Source organism: Acinonyx jubatus, chromosome B2, assembly GCF_027475565.1.
Source record: "Acinonyx jubatus isolate Ajub_Pintada_27869175 chromosome B2, VMU_Ajub_asm_v1.0, whole genome shotgun sequence".
In the NCBI taxonomy this organism is placed as follows: Eukaryota; Metazoa; Chordata; class Mammalia; order Carnivora; family Felidae; genus Acinonyx; species Acinonyx jubatus.
Genome location: NC_069385.1, coordinates 16290001 through 16306819, shown reverse-complemented (window position 1 = coordinate 16306819; position 16819 = coordinate 16290001). Strand labels below are relative to the sequence as shown.

Below are 16819 nucleotides of genomic sequence, written 5' to 3'. Positions count from 1 at the left end.
ACAGCGGCTTGCTGGGATATATTACATCTGTTCTGTTATAAATGCGATGCATGGAAAAAAGTTATCCAACCATGGAATTAGTCTGGAAGGTGATTTTTTTTTTTCCTTCTCCATCTGAACTGCAGTGTCTTAAATGGTTGTTGCCTTGTTTTGGTTTGGTGTGGATCTTTCCTTAAAGTTAGGTGGAAATGTCCAGAGAGCTGAAGTTTGTGATTCTGGGGAGAAAACTAGAATCCCAGGTCGTTGTGTATTGAATGCCCGGTCTTTTAATGTGCTTTCTTTCTGAGGTTTATTGCAGGCTGAGGGGGGGTGGGGGGATAAAGGTTTGCAAATTTTACGCTTAGCAACTGTAATGGTGAAATTTAGTCTGAGTCTAGAGGGACCCAAAGTTGACTAAGTAAATGCAGTTTCCATTTTGAGTTTTTATTGGCAAGAAATACTTTTATTAGGAGGAATAATTGGGGAGAAGGAGGCATGCAGTGTGTTCCACACTGTTGCACATTGGATTCTGATTTTATTTGATTTTGATTTTGATTTAGTGATAGTAATATATTTGCAAGAATATATTCAGCATCCTTTTTCATTAAGAAACATAAAAATCAATTACTTCGATATAAAATATTTAAGTATTTCATACAAACTGAGGTTGTAGTTTTAATGTCCTCACATAACTTTTTTCAGATCGTAAAAGTAATACACATATGGAGGAAAGTGATATTTACAGATAAATATCAAAGGAAGAAATCCTCCATTTTCCTACTTGGTAAAACCAGTGTTAATATTTTATTATACACCACCTTAATCTTTTTCTAATGTGGATAATAAATAAGTGGCATTTTAAATTCAAAACTGGAATCATATGGTACACGTGTCTTATAAGCCACGCATTGTACTAAACTGTATACTATGATGATTTTCTACGCCCATAAGAATTTGAAAGGACATGACATTTAATAGTTTCATATTGTACCTCCTAGATGGATATATTTACTCAGATCTCTGTTGTTGACACTTTGAATTCTCTTCCTCTTTTTCTCTAAGAAAATGTTTAGTGTACTTTGGGGATGGATTTATTTACTCAGAGTGCTATTTATTGTTAGTCCCTTGAATTTCCCCTCTTCTTCCTCCTCCTTTTATCCCCCGCAGCAAATGTTATTTACCCTAATGCCTCCCTTTCAACTGTGCAGAGATGTTTTAGGAACTGAGTGTGTTCAATACCCGACAGAGCCTTAATGTACAGCTATCATTGTTAGTTACTGCCCTGAAACTGATATTTCCATCCTAACAGGAAGGTGCTATTCAAAGTGAATATAGGAAGTGAGGCATAGATTATTATTTAATCTAAATTAAAAGTAGAGACTCTTAGCCTCGGCAGAGTCGATGACATGTATTTCATCAGCTAAGACCTGACATTGGTAGGATCTCGAAGAAAATTGCTACTTTGCAGTGACTGCTTATGCTGTGATTCCAGCTAGGAATGGTCTTGCTGTTTATTTCAGGGTTGGACTCATATCCCAAAGGTTGGATGAGACCTGAGGAAATCATGTAGTCCAGCCACCTAACTTATACGTGAGGAAACCTGAAACCCAAAGATTATAATACCAACCTTGGTGGTACAGAGCCCGGGCAGAAATGCAAACCCTGCAACCAAGAGAGGAAGTGTTATGTCATCACCTAATTTCTGGCTGGTCCTCTGAGTTCTTTCTATACACACAGTTGGGTATGTAATCAGTCCTTCACACACACACACACGCACGCACGCACACACACACGCTATGTAGGCCCTTTGGCACATTGGAACCATGTGCTTTATGTAGGGAGCTTATGTTTAAGTGCATTTCCTGATCTCTAAGGTCCTTTTCTGCCTTACTGTTTTATGAATCTATATCCAAGTACAAGGAATAATGGACTAGAAATCAGAAACCGGAGTCTCTGCTCCACAGTTCAGCTTTGAGCATTCTGTTAATTTTTTTCACATATAAAATTTTAAGGAGTAATGACACATGTGAATGAATGTGGAGGCTTTAGTTTGTTTTGATTTTTGCTTTTTAAGGGTAATTTTGATGCAGAGTTAGACCAGTGGCATATTACGGTAAAGCTAGTCTGTTATAATAGAGACTGTTCCGGTTATCTCTTGCTGCATAACAAATCATTCCAAAGCCTAGTGGTTTGGAACAACAGCAATCATTTGTAATCTCTCAAGGTTTTGTGAGTCAGGAATTCAGGAGAGGCTCTGCTCTGTGGTTCTCAATCAGGGACTTGTGAGGTTGCAGTCAGACATAACAGGGCTGGCTGGGGTCAACTCGAAGGCTTCTCACTCACGCATCTGGTGCTGTGGCTGGAAACACGCAAACAGAAGGCACTGGAACAGCTAGGGTTCCATAAGCATCTCTCTACATGCCAGTGTGGTCTTACCACGTGGTTTCTCCAGTATGGCTGCTTCAGGATAACCAGACTTTTCTGTATGGTGGCTCAGGGCATGTCCAGACCCAGTTTTAATGCAAAGCGTCTTCTGCCTTCATGTTCTACCATATTTTAGGGCCCCAGTGTCATGTTCGGGGTTCAGGCAAGGTCCCTGCCACATCTGGGTTCCAGGAGGAAGGGAAAGAATGTGGAGGAGGGGCGCCTGGGTGGCTCAGTCGGTTGGCCCTCTGGCTTCAGCTCAGGTCATGATCTCACAGTCTGTGAGTTCGAGCCCCCGGTCGGACTCTGTGCTGACAGCTCTGAGCCTGGAGCCTGCTTCAGATTCTGTGTCTTCCTCTCTCTCTACCCCTCCCCCTCTCACACTCTGTCTCTCTCTCACTCTCAAAAGTAAATAAACATTAAAAACAAATTTTTATTTATTTATTTATTTATTTTAACGTTTATTTATTTTTGAGACAGAGAGAGAGCATGAACAGGGGAGGGGCAGAGAGAGAGGGAGACACAGAATCTGAAACAGGCTCCAGGCTCTGAGCTGTCAGCACAGAGCCCAACGCGGGGCTCGAACTCACCGACCGTGAGATCATGACCTGAGCTGAAGTCGGACACTCAACAGACCAAGCCACCCAGGCGCCCCCAAATTTTTTTTTAAAGAATGCGGAGGAATGATGGTAAATGTTTGAGAAATGGACCCCCAGACAGGCACTTCTCACTTCCACTGATGAAGAGAACTTGACCTTCACACTGTTATGTATGGTGGGAAGGTTGGGAAGTGTAGGCAACAGGAACCCTATTCACTAAAGAAGGGTGTGGACTTTGGTGGATAACTAACAGCCCCCTCTCAAACTGATTCAGCCCAACCCCGCAATCTCCTTCATCTTCCACACTAAATCACCATAATAAAAGCAGACCTTAAAGGTAAAAACAGCTGCATTTGTATAAAAAGCACAACCAAAATCACCTCAAGCAAAACTGGCAAGCTCTTGCCCTTGAATGTAGAAATTCTGGAGTCACCACTGAGCTGGGGTACTTTATCTATTAACTGCATTAACTGTCCTCTTAGTTTCCATTGCTGGCATGGAAACCCTTAGTAAATTACCTAAATATTTAGTATCAGACTTTACAGCTTGAAAGAATCTTTGTTTTTGTTTTCTCTTTCAACCCCTCGCCTCTTGTTGGAACAAGAGCATTTTTGCAAAACATCTTTTCCCACTCTTGATCTTCTTGTGCAAATACTTAACTGCCTCTTCAGTGGTTAACACGATATTTTAAACTCTGTATTTTGGGAAATTTTTTTTTAATTTACAGAAGAGTTTCAAAGATCGTCCAGAGCTCTTTGACACCTTTCATCCAGCTTCCCCTCATGTTAGCTTCTTGCATAACCATAGTACATAGGTTAACACTAAGAAATTAACATGGTAGTATGATTTTTTTTTTACTTCTTTATTACCAAAGAGCTGCAGATAATTATGACAATCAAGTTACCTGGAATGAATACTCTGAGCATTAAGGAACATGTGGAATTGCAGTTCTGCCCTTAATGCAAGAATCACACTGGTATTTTAGAAAAACCCAGAGGCAGAAATTCGTGTTGCTATCTGGTGGCTTTTATCCATTGAGCTATCCACTATCTCGGAGGTGTATAGGGGAGAACCATTCTCCTCAAATACCTCGTGTTGTCTTTGAGATACGTAAATGTGTATTTCTTATAACTTCGACTCTGAAAAGTTTTTTTTCATTTGTTTTGTTTATATACAACTTTGAGGCTTTACCTAAGACTGGCTCTGTATTAAATGACTTTGCTGGCTGAAAGAATAACTTCTTGCTTATACTTTAGTGTCTCTGTTGGTTTCCCCTTTTTGAGAAATTCACAGGCAGTATAATACGGAACCACGTCATTTTAGTTATTCATTGGTCTTGAGCGTAACACATTCTCTTGATTTCCATGACTGTCCTGCCAAGGAACTCAGCCTAGATGTTTGAAGTCTAGAATAGCAATGAGCAGAACTCGGAAATCCTGATCACGCTTCAGCCCCCATTGTGCATAGGGCTCTGTCTTGCCTTGTAAAGCTCCCCGTGGGGGGTTGTGACCGGGAGTGGTCCCCTGTGGACCCGTCAGTCGCCCCTGCACCATGTAAACATGGTCACAGGAAGCCTGGACTCTACTTGCCATGGAAAGTGCTGCCTCAACCCTAAATCAGCCTGAGCAAGTTAGAGCCAAGAAGTGCTGCTTTGGATTCTAGCAGTGACATTCCAAAGGAGAGCAATTAAAATAATGGAAGTTTGAAGAGCAAACAAAGAAGAGCCAAGGAATTAAAGCTCTTTCACCTAGAAACAATTAGACAGAGACTTCTCATGATGTAAAATGTGTGAGAGCATATCTACGTGGGGCTGCGATAGCTTTTTTTTTTTTCTTGAGGATGGCACAAGAAGAAATATTTTATGTTGATGGTTTTGAGGCTGACAGTACTTGGGGCTAGAAGCATCATTAGGACTCCGGGGTGCCTGGGGGGCTCAGTGAGTTAAGAGTCAGACCACTGATTTCAGCCCGGGTCATGGTCTCACAGGTCATGAGTTCGAGCCCCACATCGGCCTCTACGCTGACACTGCAGAGCCTTCCTGGGATTCTCTTTCTCCTTCTGTCTCTGCCCCTCCCCTGCTCGTGTGCACACACAAACATGTGGTCTTTCTCTCTCTCTCTCTCTCTCTCAAAATAAATAAATACACTTGAAAAAAAAAAGAGGGGCGCCTGGGTGGCTCAGTCAGTTAAGCGGCCAACTTCGGCTCAGGTCATGATCTCACAGTTCATGAGTTCGAGCCCCGCGTCGGGCTCTGCACTGACAGCTCAGAGTCTGGAGCCTGCTTCTGATTCCGTGACTCCTCCTCTCTCTGCCCCTCTCCCACTCACGCTCTGTCTCTCAAAAATTAAAAAAAAAAAATTTTTTTTTAAATACTTGTTCTATATTTAAAACAAAAGAATCATTAGCACTCCAAGGCCCTCAACATGTGTGTCCACCAGCACTACCTCCGGGTGTATCAAGGGTCAGATGAACCAAGACCCTCCAGGCAGGTAGAACCGGCTTATTTTAGGATATTCATGGTCAAAAGACCCCTGACATGGGCCATCAGCAATGTTGGGCAGGTTCTCAGCAGGTGCTATATAATAGCCCAGTGTTTGGGTTTTGGTAAGAAGGAAGAGAGGTTATGGGAAAGAAAACAAAGCAACACGTTAGCCAAATGCTGAGACAACCTGTCAGCATCTCTCACTCAAGGCGGAGGAAGCAGCTTTCGTGCTTTACAGCTTTGTGTCTGGGTGTTTCTGTGTATATGGGACATCAGCTACCCCAATATCTAGCGCACAGCGACTGTCTTACAACTGTTTTTCTTAACTCGTAACAATATGGTGTATTGATGAATGGAGGGGGAGAAAGACAATCTTGGAGTGTTATGCACCTCTCCCTTCACTATTATTGAATAAAGGTTGATAAAGCGGTAAATTTAAATCTTCCAGAGGAATCTCATGATCTAGAAGACTTCCAGATCATCATTGTCCAACTAAACTATAATGCAAACCCCCTATGTAATTCGTGATTTTCTAGTAGCAAGGCTAAAAAAGGCAAAATGAGAGCAGTGAGAATCATTTTTAAAAGGTATTTTAGCTAACCCATTTTCCCCAAATATTATTGCGCCATGTAAGTCATGTAAAATTATTAATGCGGTATTTAGTCCTTTTTTGTTTCATACTAAACCTTCAACATCTGGTATATATTTTACACTTCCAACACATCTCCATTTGGAGCGGCTGCATTTCAAGCGGTCAATAGCCGCGTGCGGCTCCTGGCTATTGTGTTGAACAGTCAGCTCTGGAGATAAATATCAGTAGTCAGTTTGCTGTATCAGGAAGAATAGGCCAGACAGGGTGGAAATGTTAAATTATTTTGAGGGAGGTGAGAACAAGACGAGGCAGTTTTTATGAGGTCCATTTCCTTAGGTGTGGAAACTATAATTATCTTCTAAGCAGTGAATCAACATAAAAAATGTTATCCATTAGCAAATGTAGTCTCATATTTATACACCATTATATGACCTAGCATTAAGTGTTTCACTTCTGTCATTGGTAATTTTGGAAGGTGTTTAATTTGAGGTAGTAAACTTGGTTAAATACTACAGATACCGAATATCTCAAATATTCTCTTTGAAAAGAGCCCGGTTGGCAGTCTGAAGAATAGGTTGGCCCGGTGGCCTAGAACCCATAGCCTGGTATTAGAATATAAGACGCCTTAACTGGAACAGGACCAATTCATGCTGCTATGTACCCATGGGGCACCTGGGTGGCTCAGTTGGTTAAGCGTCCGACTTTGGCTCAGATCATGATCAAGCATCCAACTTCATCTCAGGTCATGATCTTGTGGTTCGTGGGTTCGAGCCCCACATCGGGCTCTGTGCTGACAGCTCAGAGCCTAGGGCCTGCTTCAGGTTCTGTCTCCCTCTCTCTATGCCCCTCCCCAACTCACGCTCTGTCTCTGTCTCTCTCTCTCAAAAATAAACAATAAACATAAAAAAAAAAAAAAAAGATGTATCCACGAAGGGACCTGTTGACCCGAGTTTCCCTATCTTTGAAAGAGTTAAAGGCACTGTCGTCCCTAGCAGCCCAGCATGGACTCCTCTGAAGCATCTGGCCACTTTTGTTCCCCTTTAATCCCTCAGTCCCGGTATTGGCGCATCAAAGTAAGTAAAGAAGTGAGTCTCTATTGTGTTCATTTTCACCAATACGGATAATGGATAGCTGCCAAGAGTTTCAGAAGTGTTCAATGTAGTTTTCTATACCGGAGGGAAGGTGTGTCCAGTTATGGAGACTAGGTTGATCTGGACTTTTCCAGATGCCCTGGCTTACATGTACAGTATATCCAGCTTATTTCTGGTACGAAATCATTGTTGCCTCATTGGACCCTTGGGACCTTAAAGAATAATCATATACTGTACTTCCCAAGTTAGTGCCCATTTTTAAAGTGAGATCAACCTCATGGTTATGATTATGGTTAATCATATGATTACGATGGCTGCCATCATAAGGGGAAGAAAACCTTGATGAGTCTGCTTCTACTTCCAACTGCCCAGGACGTTATTAGCACCAGTCCCAAATGTGGGCAAGTGCCCTTTGCTGTAAGCACACCTAAATGCCTGGCTGATTCTTGGATTTTTGCCACACTCAAGTTGGATCAGGCTTTTTAGGGCAAGTGCATTTTAACTACCATAACCAATCCATGTTTTATAGGCCATAAAGTTGTCCTAGAACAAGCAGAAAGAATATTGCAAAAGCTTTAAAAATTTGTGGCAAGCTTATACCATGTGGTAGTGGTTATGCTGATAAATTACTCATTTCCTACACATTTCTTACCATTTCTTCTTGTTGACCCAATTGTTCTTTTATTTTATATTTATAATATTCGCATTACACATTGGCACTGATATTTGCTGTAAATATAAACTATCTAGAAAAACTCGGGATATTGAAGGATACAGAGTTGATGGGATTCTTTATATTCTAGAAATATGGCTACCAGCTGTTTGACAGTCTTTATTATAGAGTCAAACCAAATTCACGTTCCTTTTAAAAAATGATTATTAATCTAGATCCTTCTTACTAATGTATGTGTGTCTTGTTATAACCTTCTAAACATAGGTTGCACTCATATGTTTTCTAACAAAACCCGTACACATGGATCCTGCTGGTAAGGTCACCTGCCAAAATGAAGCAAATGTCTTCATTCAGCATGCTCTTTATTGCAAGGTATATTGTTCTGTAAACTTGGGATCTCATTAGGGGGAAACAGTGTTTGTCCTGCCTTCTTGCAAACAAAGAAGATTGGAACTTTGTGTGTTTCCCCAAAATATCTTCTGTGAGTTTCAATTTTGTGTAGGGCCTCAAGATTTAAATGCTACATATATTAAATGACCTTTTGACTTTGCCATTAGATATTCTCTTCTTAATGCCACCTTCTAAACATTAACAGCCCCATTTCTTTAAAAATGCATAATTTTTCTCATAACCGAGTTTCTATATTACTTAATTGTATATTTACACTGCTGTGTTATCTAACTTGGGGGGGGGGTGTTGTAGTTAATCAAATATACTCTGGGGGGCGCCTGGGTGGCTCAGTCGGTTAAGCGTCCCACTTCAGCTCAGGTCACGATCTCGCGGTCCGTGAGTTCGAGCCCCGCATCAGGCTCTGGGCTGATGGCTCAGAGCCTGTTGCCTGCTTCTGATTCTGTGTCTCCCTCTCTCTCTGCCCCTCCCCAGTTCATGCTCTGTCTCTCTCTGTCCCAAAAATAAATAAACGTTAAAAAAAAAATTAAAAAAAAAACAAATATACTCTGTCATAGCATAACTTCATATACACCCCAATTACGATGTCAACTTTCAAGTAGAGATTGAGGGAAATGTCGTGTTGAGAGAGGAAGTTTGAGAGAAGGTATGGGTCTTAATATTTTGGCTTTCCTTGCCCAGTATTAGAAAAGGTTTATCCACACAACATTTTTTCTTTCATGCTGTCTCCAAGTAAAATGTAAAATTGTCAGCATCTGTTAAATAGTGATGACTGCAGGAAGGTGGCTTAAACTGTTGTGGAATTAGAGTGCAATACTGAAAACGTAGAACAGTGTTGCATAAAATTCCGTAAGAATCATGTAGGGTGTGTTTGAAGTAAGAATCCCTCGTGATGCTTGTTAAAGCTATAGAGTCCCTATGCCCTGACCGCGGAGCCTTTAATTTAGTAAATCTGGGCGAATCCGCGTGTATGAGTTGTTCCAGGTGATCCCACTTTGCCACGGTGGCTGCAGTGCTTCTCGAGCTTTCCTGCCTACGCCAGTGGCATTGGCATCTTGTTAAAATGCAGAGGTCGTGCCCCAGACTCTGCATTTCTCACCTGCTCCCAGCTGATGCTTTAGAAACTCAAACTTTGCAACTCAACCGCCCAAGGGCGCCTTTGCATTTCCTTCTATAAGGAATTCACCACCTTTCTACTTCTGACAGTATATACATTTGGGCGAGGCTTTAACCTCCTTTAAACCTTGTTTGATACAATTTTAAAATACGTGCTCACCTTGTCCTTTTTCTTTCTTTTGTTCTTTCCTTCCCACCCCCAATGACTGTAGATGTGCACCAGTTAGGTCTTGAAGTGCCATCAGCTGTAGCAGAAATTCCAGATCCCAAGACCATAGCCAGGCATCCCCGCTCCCAGGAACTGAAGGCCATGGAGCTCTCTGACAGTGACCGCCCCGTCAGCTTCGGCTCCACGTCGTCCTCCGCCTCTTCCAGGGACAGCCATGGCTCCTTCGGCAGCAGAATGACCTTAGTTTCGAACAGCCACTTGGGCTTGTTTCACCAAGATAAGGAAGCCGGGGCCATAAAACTGGAGCTGATTCCGGCCAGGCCGTTTTCCAGCGGCGAGTTGCAGAGGGACAGCGCCGCCGGGCAACAGAACGCCGACGAGGGCGACGAAGGGCAGCCCCGGGCCCAGCGCAGAATGGAGGCCAACGGGGCGACCCAGCCGGGTGCGGAGTCGGCCACCAGCCCCAAGCTCCTCTATGTGGATAGGGTTGTCCAGGAAATTCTGGAGACCGAAAGGACTTACGTGCAAGACTTGAAAAGCATCGTGGAGGTAAGGCGCGGTTTTTCCTTCGGTTTTGGTCTTTCAAAGTTGGTCACGCAGGAGAAATATGCTTGCAAAATAAAGAGCAAAGCCAGGTATCAGAGACGCGTTGTCTCCCAAGATGCAGAAGTAGGGTGAATGTTCCAACGATCGTAACTTAAGAGGAACCCAAAGGCCATACGCATTGTGTTAAAATCCTCTTGATAATTTGCATTTAACGCGCTAATGATGTGTTAGAAGCAAGACTGCTGGGACCAGTGCACCCCCTGCCCCCCCCCCCCCCCCCCCCCCCCGCCAGTACATTATGGTAGTAACTCCTACACCAAAGAGCTCCAAGTGCTTCCCAGGTGCCAGAGCACTTTAAGTGCCCCGACCTGCAGATGTCTGGGGTAGTCTGACTGAGTCCTTCAGGCTATCTGCACCTTAATCACAATTATCTACTGGTGTCTGGGAGCTTCCCAGACTGGACTGATCCCTGTGTCCCGCCTCCAGAGACTGTGATTTCACGGGCCTGGGGTATGGCCCAGGCAGAGGGATTGTGGAAGATCCCCAAGAGATTCAGGCAAGCTTGGGAGCCTCTGTTCGATGCTATTCTCTATTGGCTGGTGTTGGGGGAAGGGGGTAGAGGGAAGGGAAAAACCGTGGGCTTTATCTTGTCTCAGGCATTTACTTTCTGGTCACTTTTATTACAAACAAGTTTGCTTAAATTCTTTGGCTCCGTGTGAATTGAGCTCAGCTTTATGGGCCAAACCACGTACTCTGGAGATTGAGTTATTAATTGACTTGGACTTATAGATCGTTTTTTTCTCTTGTTAATTTTTTTTAAATGTTTATTTTTGAGAGAGAGAGAGAATGTGTGTGTGCGAGCAGAGGAGGGGCAAAGAGAAGGAGACGGAGAATCAGAAGCAGGCTCTGCACCGTCAGTGCAGAGCCCAATGTGGGGCTCAAACTCATGAACTGTGAGATCATGACCTGAGCCGAAGTCAGACGCTTAGCGACCTGAGCCGAAATCAGACGCGTAGCCACCTGAGCCATCCAGGTGCCCCGATTTATAGATAGGTGTTTAAGGATAAAGTAAAAATTACCAGAGCAGCACAGATGTTAACTCCCTGTCAATTGATGATTAAAAATATTAATATTTCCAAGGCAAATTTATGTCATAAAGCTATAGCCACTTTCCTTCCTGGTAATATACCAAGTTCTTTCCTTTGCTAATACCCACTTCCTGTTTTAGACTTTTTAATCTAAAATGTTTCGGAGTATAGGAGAATATTTGCTGAGGAGCACATTCTGCCCCGAATATATGCATTCTTAGAGCTTTAGAAGAAAATTCTGAGGCATAATTGTGTGTTGAGTTCCATAAATGACAGAACCAGACCCTGTCTACTAAAAATAGTTATGACATAACTTCCCGGTAAAAATAGAAAAATCAATTGATGCTCAACCAAAACAATATGTGATACCAAATGTAGAATACACCAGGCCAATTTCCTTTTTAATTTCAGCAATGATGTCATTTGTACTTGAGAAGAAATACCTGTGAAATTGCCAAAAATTTTGCAACCTCTCGGGAAAGTCATGGCTGTTGAAGCTTTCTTTGGTCTGTCCTTTTTCTTTTCTTTCTTGGAAATCTTTTCACCTGATCAAAATTCACACACCAAGAAGGAAACCAGTAGTTACTGCACTGGTGTTCCAGGAACACTGTTATTTTTTCTGAGACTGGTTGATAAACTTTAGTGAGAGGAGATAGGTAAGATCTGAACACGAAAGGACCGATGAAGACAGAATATTTCTTTTTAGTTTTTAATGTTTGTTTATTTTTGAGAGAGAGAGAGACAGAACACGAGCAGGGGAGGGGCAGAGAGAGGGAGACACAGATCCAAAGCAGGCTCCAGGCTCTGACCTGTCAGCACAGAGCCCCACATGGGGCTCAAACTCATGAACCGCAAGATCATGACCTGAGCCAAAGTTGGATGCTTAACTGCCTGAGCCACCCAGGCGCCCCTAGAATATTTGTTTCTAAGAAAGTTTCAGTAAAAGTTCTATTCCAAGCTGCCCAGAAGTTCTTGCCTTTTTTTTTTTTTAAATCAGTGAATTAACCATGTTTTATACTGGGCTTTGGTGGAGTTTTTCTATAAAGATCCAGAGAGTAAATATGAGGCTTTCTGGGCCCTAAGGTCTCACAACTGCTCAGCTCTGCCATTGTAGCTCAAAAGCTGCCACAGGCACTATGTCAACGAATGGGTTTGGATTTTCCAGAAAAACTTTTGGGTCAGGCTTGATCCAGGGGCCGTCGTTTGCCAGCCCCTGTTTGAGGCTCTGAGCTTGTGCCTGTGTTTCATTAACTCTAAAATAAGGCTAATATCTACCCGCCACCCAGCATTAGTAGAAGAATGAGAAAATACATGAAGAGTTTGTACAACAGGATGTGGCACGTGGTAAGCAGTCAATAAAAAGGAGACTGTCATCCTCACCGGCCTCCTCCAAATTTGCTGGGTGAGAGTGGCCGTCATTTAACCATACTGTGTCTTACCTAAAGTCTTTCCCAAAAATGAACAGATTAGTCCGTTTGGTGCAGCAGAAATTTAATGAGGAAAAAAAAAAAAAACCCTTTAAGCGGTGATTCCAGTATTATTGTTTTGAATGCAGTTGGATTGTTTCCGGTGAATCCACCTAAAATCTGAGGTAACACATAATTAGGGAAGGGGAAGGGTGAAGAAGGATGCTGGGAGGAAGGGCACTTGGGGAAGAAAAGTCCCGGACAAAGTGGGAGGCACCCAAACAGGAAGAAGTAAATGATGCTTTGTTCTGGAATTCACCAGAACGCTTTCACTTCTGTGCCCTTTCCACCTAGAAAAGGCCAGACCCCCTTTAGATGAGGGACTCCGTGTCACACAGCCTGCTCTTCACATACTTTTGCTAGGTGACTCCCTCTGTTTCTCCAGATCACAATTTTCACAGAGCGGTTTAACTGAATGGTTAAACTCATTGTATTTGGTTCTTTCCTCAATGAAGAATAACCAATTTTTTTCCCACTTACAGCGCCTCTGCCCAACAAAGACTCTGAAAATTGGTGTTCTTTTAAGATACAGAGTCAGTCCGTTTTCCCCGATCCGTTTCTATCTTCTTGTTATACTTCTGTAGCCGGCTTCTCTAATAATGCCCAATTTTTCACGTGCGGAATTTTAAAATGGGAAAAGGGCTGCGCGTTAACCACCTGCCAGTACAAGTTCTCACCACACCTAAGGGGCAGAGCTTGTGACTTGGCTCCTTCTAAGCAAGAATTCTTTCTGGGGGGGGAGGAAAAGTCCAAACATTTATAGAGATACGCGTCAGTCACCTTTCAACCAGGCAGAAGCACCTTTCTGACTCTCTACACTCTGCGTTACTGATTCCCGTCTAACTAATGTGTTTCGACAGCCATCCTCAATGGCTTACTCATTTTTCCCTGTAAAATAGCACATTTTATCTGTATACCACATTTGTACATCATCCCCACAGCTCAGGTTTAGATTTGTTTTAGGATTTTTACAAATGGAAACATCTTTGGGAAAGATCGCGGATATACACATAGATTTCAGAGACATTAACACAGGGACGCCTGGCTGGCTCGGTCAGTGGGGCGTGTAACTATTGATCTTGGGGTTGTGAGTTCGCGCCCCACGTGGGGTGTAGAGGTTACTTAAAAATACAATCTGGGGGCGCCTGGGTGCTTCAGTCAGTTAAGTGCCTGACCTCGGCCTAGGTCATGATCTCACGGTTTGTGAGTTCGAGCCCCACATCGGGCTCTGTGCTGACAGGCTCCGAGCCCGGAGCCAGTTTCAAATTCTGTGTCTCCCTGTCTCTCTCTCTGCCCCTCCCCCACTCACACTCTGTTTTTCTCTCTCTCTCAAGAATAAATATTTAAAATAAAATAAAATAAAAAAATCTTAGAGACATTAACACAATGTACTTTGACCTGTTTAGCCTGGTCCCCAATATCCTCAGAGTGGCTTATTTCGGAGAAGATATCCTTCCAAACTTATTTAGGTAAAAGAATTCCCAGATGTTGGCTACACATTGCAAAGGTTATATGCCTTTCTTTCCCATATGTAGAGAGATTGTATTAATCCCAAATATATAGGTCTTTTTCCTTTCCCATGCCAGTTAGAAATCCATTTCTGAATCCCTAGTTGCTTCCGGAAATTTTTAAAAATGTCATTGTACTTACTCCTGTTGCCCTCTCTTTCTAGCATTCCTGCCCAGATCCTTCGTTCCAAGCCCCCTGCCCCTCCCTCCCCACCGCAGCTTCTTTGCCTGACATCCTAGTCATCTAAGTTTGTACACTTGACATTTGAGAGAGAAAAAGAGGGAAAGAAAGGGACATGAGATCCAGACTCAAAAGAACAATGGAGCTGTACTTTCCATTTCTATATATGGCTTCTAATAGCATTCACAGGTAAAACGAGGTAATAAGAAAGCAAGTTTTAAAAGTTGAAAGTAAAGTAGCCACTGATACAATTTGTGGAGAGATAGAAATCTGCAGTTGGAAAGTAGACAGTAAGGGCCTCTTTTCATGTTTAATGGAGCCTTACAATGACTGAGAAGGAACTCTCATAGGTAGAGGGGGTTTCTTTAATCTTCCTAAATGATCTATAACAGAGCCTTTGAAAGCCTCCTAAGATTTGTCCCCAGATACAGTTTACGGCCTGTTTTAACCTTTTAGGAAAGTTTTTAAATAGTTCATAATGCTGTCCAGTTAGAAGTGAATTCCCTGCTACAGAATGTCACCTTTGAACTATAAGAGATGCTACATAGTATCATCTTGGGGGCCATTGAGGACATACGTATTTACTGGAAAAAAATGAGTAAAATATTGAGTGTGACATCAGTTTATTTTTTTCTATCATATCCTAGAGAGCTACATTTTTTTTTCAAGCACCTTTGTCCACTGTGTTAAAAAGCCAGTAAGTGAGTATCACACCCATAATGTTTAAGACTTAAAGAGCCGAAGCCTTAAGCATAGCTTTGTGGAGAGCATTCAGCATTGTTCAAAAGCTGTGGCTGAACAAGGATTAGAATGTTGATCCCCGACCTCCCAGCTCTTGTGTGTTTCAGTCTACAGAGACTCTTCCTTTAGTGCGTGATAGTGTAGACAGCGTCAGGGTAGGTGGAGGAGAGAAGGAGGTTTTCACATGCTTGGTGGTGTGAAACACATTGAAAGATGCTCTGCGCGTTACCATAGCTTAGAAAAGAGGTTGCTCTTAGTAGTGGAGGCACCACTTTATTTGGAAGGGATAACCTTCTTGCACTTAGGAAGCAAGCCTTCTCTCAAATCTGTGCAGAGGGAGAGGGAGAGCGAGAGCGAGAAGGAAGCAAGGAAGGAAGGAAGGGAGGGAGGGAGGGAGGGAGGAAGGAGAGAGGAAGGAAACCTGTTGACCAGGCCTGGGGAGTCTACAGTGCCTGTCCACCATTTACTCTGTCTAGAGACTTAGCTTAGAGACTTAGAATGGAATCGGAGTTAGCTTTTGTCCAGGGCCACCCCGTCCTCCAGGGCAACACTGTCAATTCAGCTGTGGTTTCTGATGAAGTCTGGCTTCCTATGGATCCTGTTGGAGAAACAAGACTGTTTGGTGTGGGAAGGGGCAGTTTGTGGCTCTTCCACTCTCTTGCCTTAGCCATGGGAACAGGATTCTGTGTAGACATTCCCTGGGCCAGCCGTAACTGCTTAGGACACTGGAGAAGAGGAGAAAGGTTTCAAACCAAGGGAGGCTATTGAGAAGAGGTGAATTGTCATGGCTTTTAGTACCTTTTTATTTGCAGATGTCCTCACTGAATACTTTTCCTCCAGCCTAAATAACATTTATTATGCCGACACTTTTTATGAGGTCACGTAAAGTTTTTTTCAATACTGGGGGAAATATGTGTTCAAGGCTGGGGTGTAGGACTCGGCTGGAATTGTTTTTAATGAAGGCTGGTTATGTGGGTGGATTTCATAAAGAACTTACACTATGGGATTTGGCACAATTTAATGTACTTTTTCTTTTACGTGGCATTGAGTACTTTTTTATTTGAATGTCTCTATTTGTTTTCCCCTCCAAGAGCTTTTATCATAATGACTGAATGAGATCTTTCTTAAAACCATTTAAGATCTCTGATAATTTAGAAGCAACCCTGTTAAATAGTTTTCTGCTTGTGTAGAAGCTATTCCTCAAATAGCATATCTGATCACTATACGTGATGAGCAGATCTTACTTGGACTACTCATTTCCGTATCTCTTTATGGTTGTCGTTGTGTTGCTATCGTTGTTCTCATGCCCCCTCCCTCCCTACCCTATCTCCTTCTCCTCTCTTGCCCCCTCGACAATGACAACAACCTAGAAGGTGGGAACACAGTGATTTTATTTCCACTTCTTTTTGTTTGGTTGCTTTTTTATCGAAGCATAATTGACCCACAATATTCTGTTAGTTTCGTGTGGACAACATAGTGATTTGGCATTTGTGTGCATTGGGACCTGACCACCACGGTAAGGGCATTTACCATCTGGCATCATACAAAGTTAATACAATATTATTGACTGGATTCCCTGCGGCGTCTATTACATCCTCATCACTCATTTCATAACTGGAAGTTTGTACTTCTTAATCCCCTTCACCCATTTCGCACCCCACCCCGAACCCCATCCCCTCTGGCAACCACCACTCTGTTCTCTGTATCTGTGAGTCTTGGTCCGATTTGGTTTGGTTTGGTTTTTTAGATTCCACTT

The 16819-nt window shown here is 42.8% G+C and overlaps 1 protein-coding gene across 6 annotated transcripts in view; it reads left to right on the top strand.

The window, feature by feature from the left end:
* The window catches only part of PLEKHG1 (pleckstrin homology and RhoGEF domain containing G1), a 227080-nt gene that overhangs the window by 121719 nt on the left and 88542 nt on the right, over window positions 1-16819 (top strand). For all 6 annotated transcript variants that reach the window (XM_053222103.1, XM_053222101.1, XM_053222098.1 and 3 more), the window contains one exon: window positions 9577-10082. In XM_053222103.1, the coding sequence (XP_053078078.1) occupies window positions 9675-10082 (408 nt within the window). In that variant the 5' untranslated portion in view covers window positions 9577-9674. The remainder of the gene's footprint in view (window positions 1-9576; window positions 10083-16819) is intronic.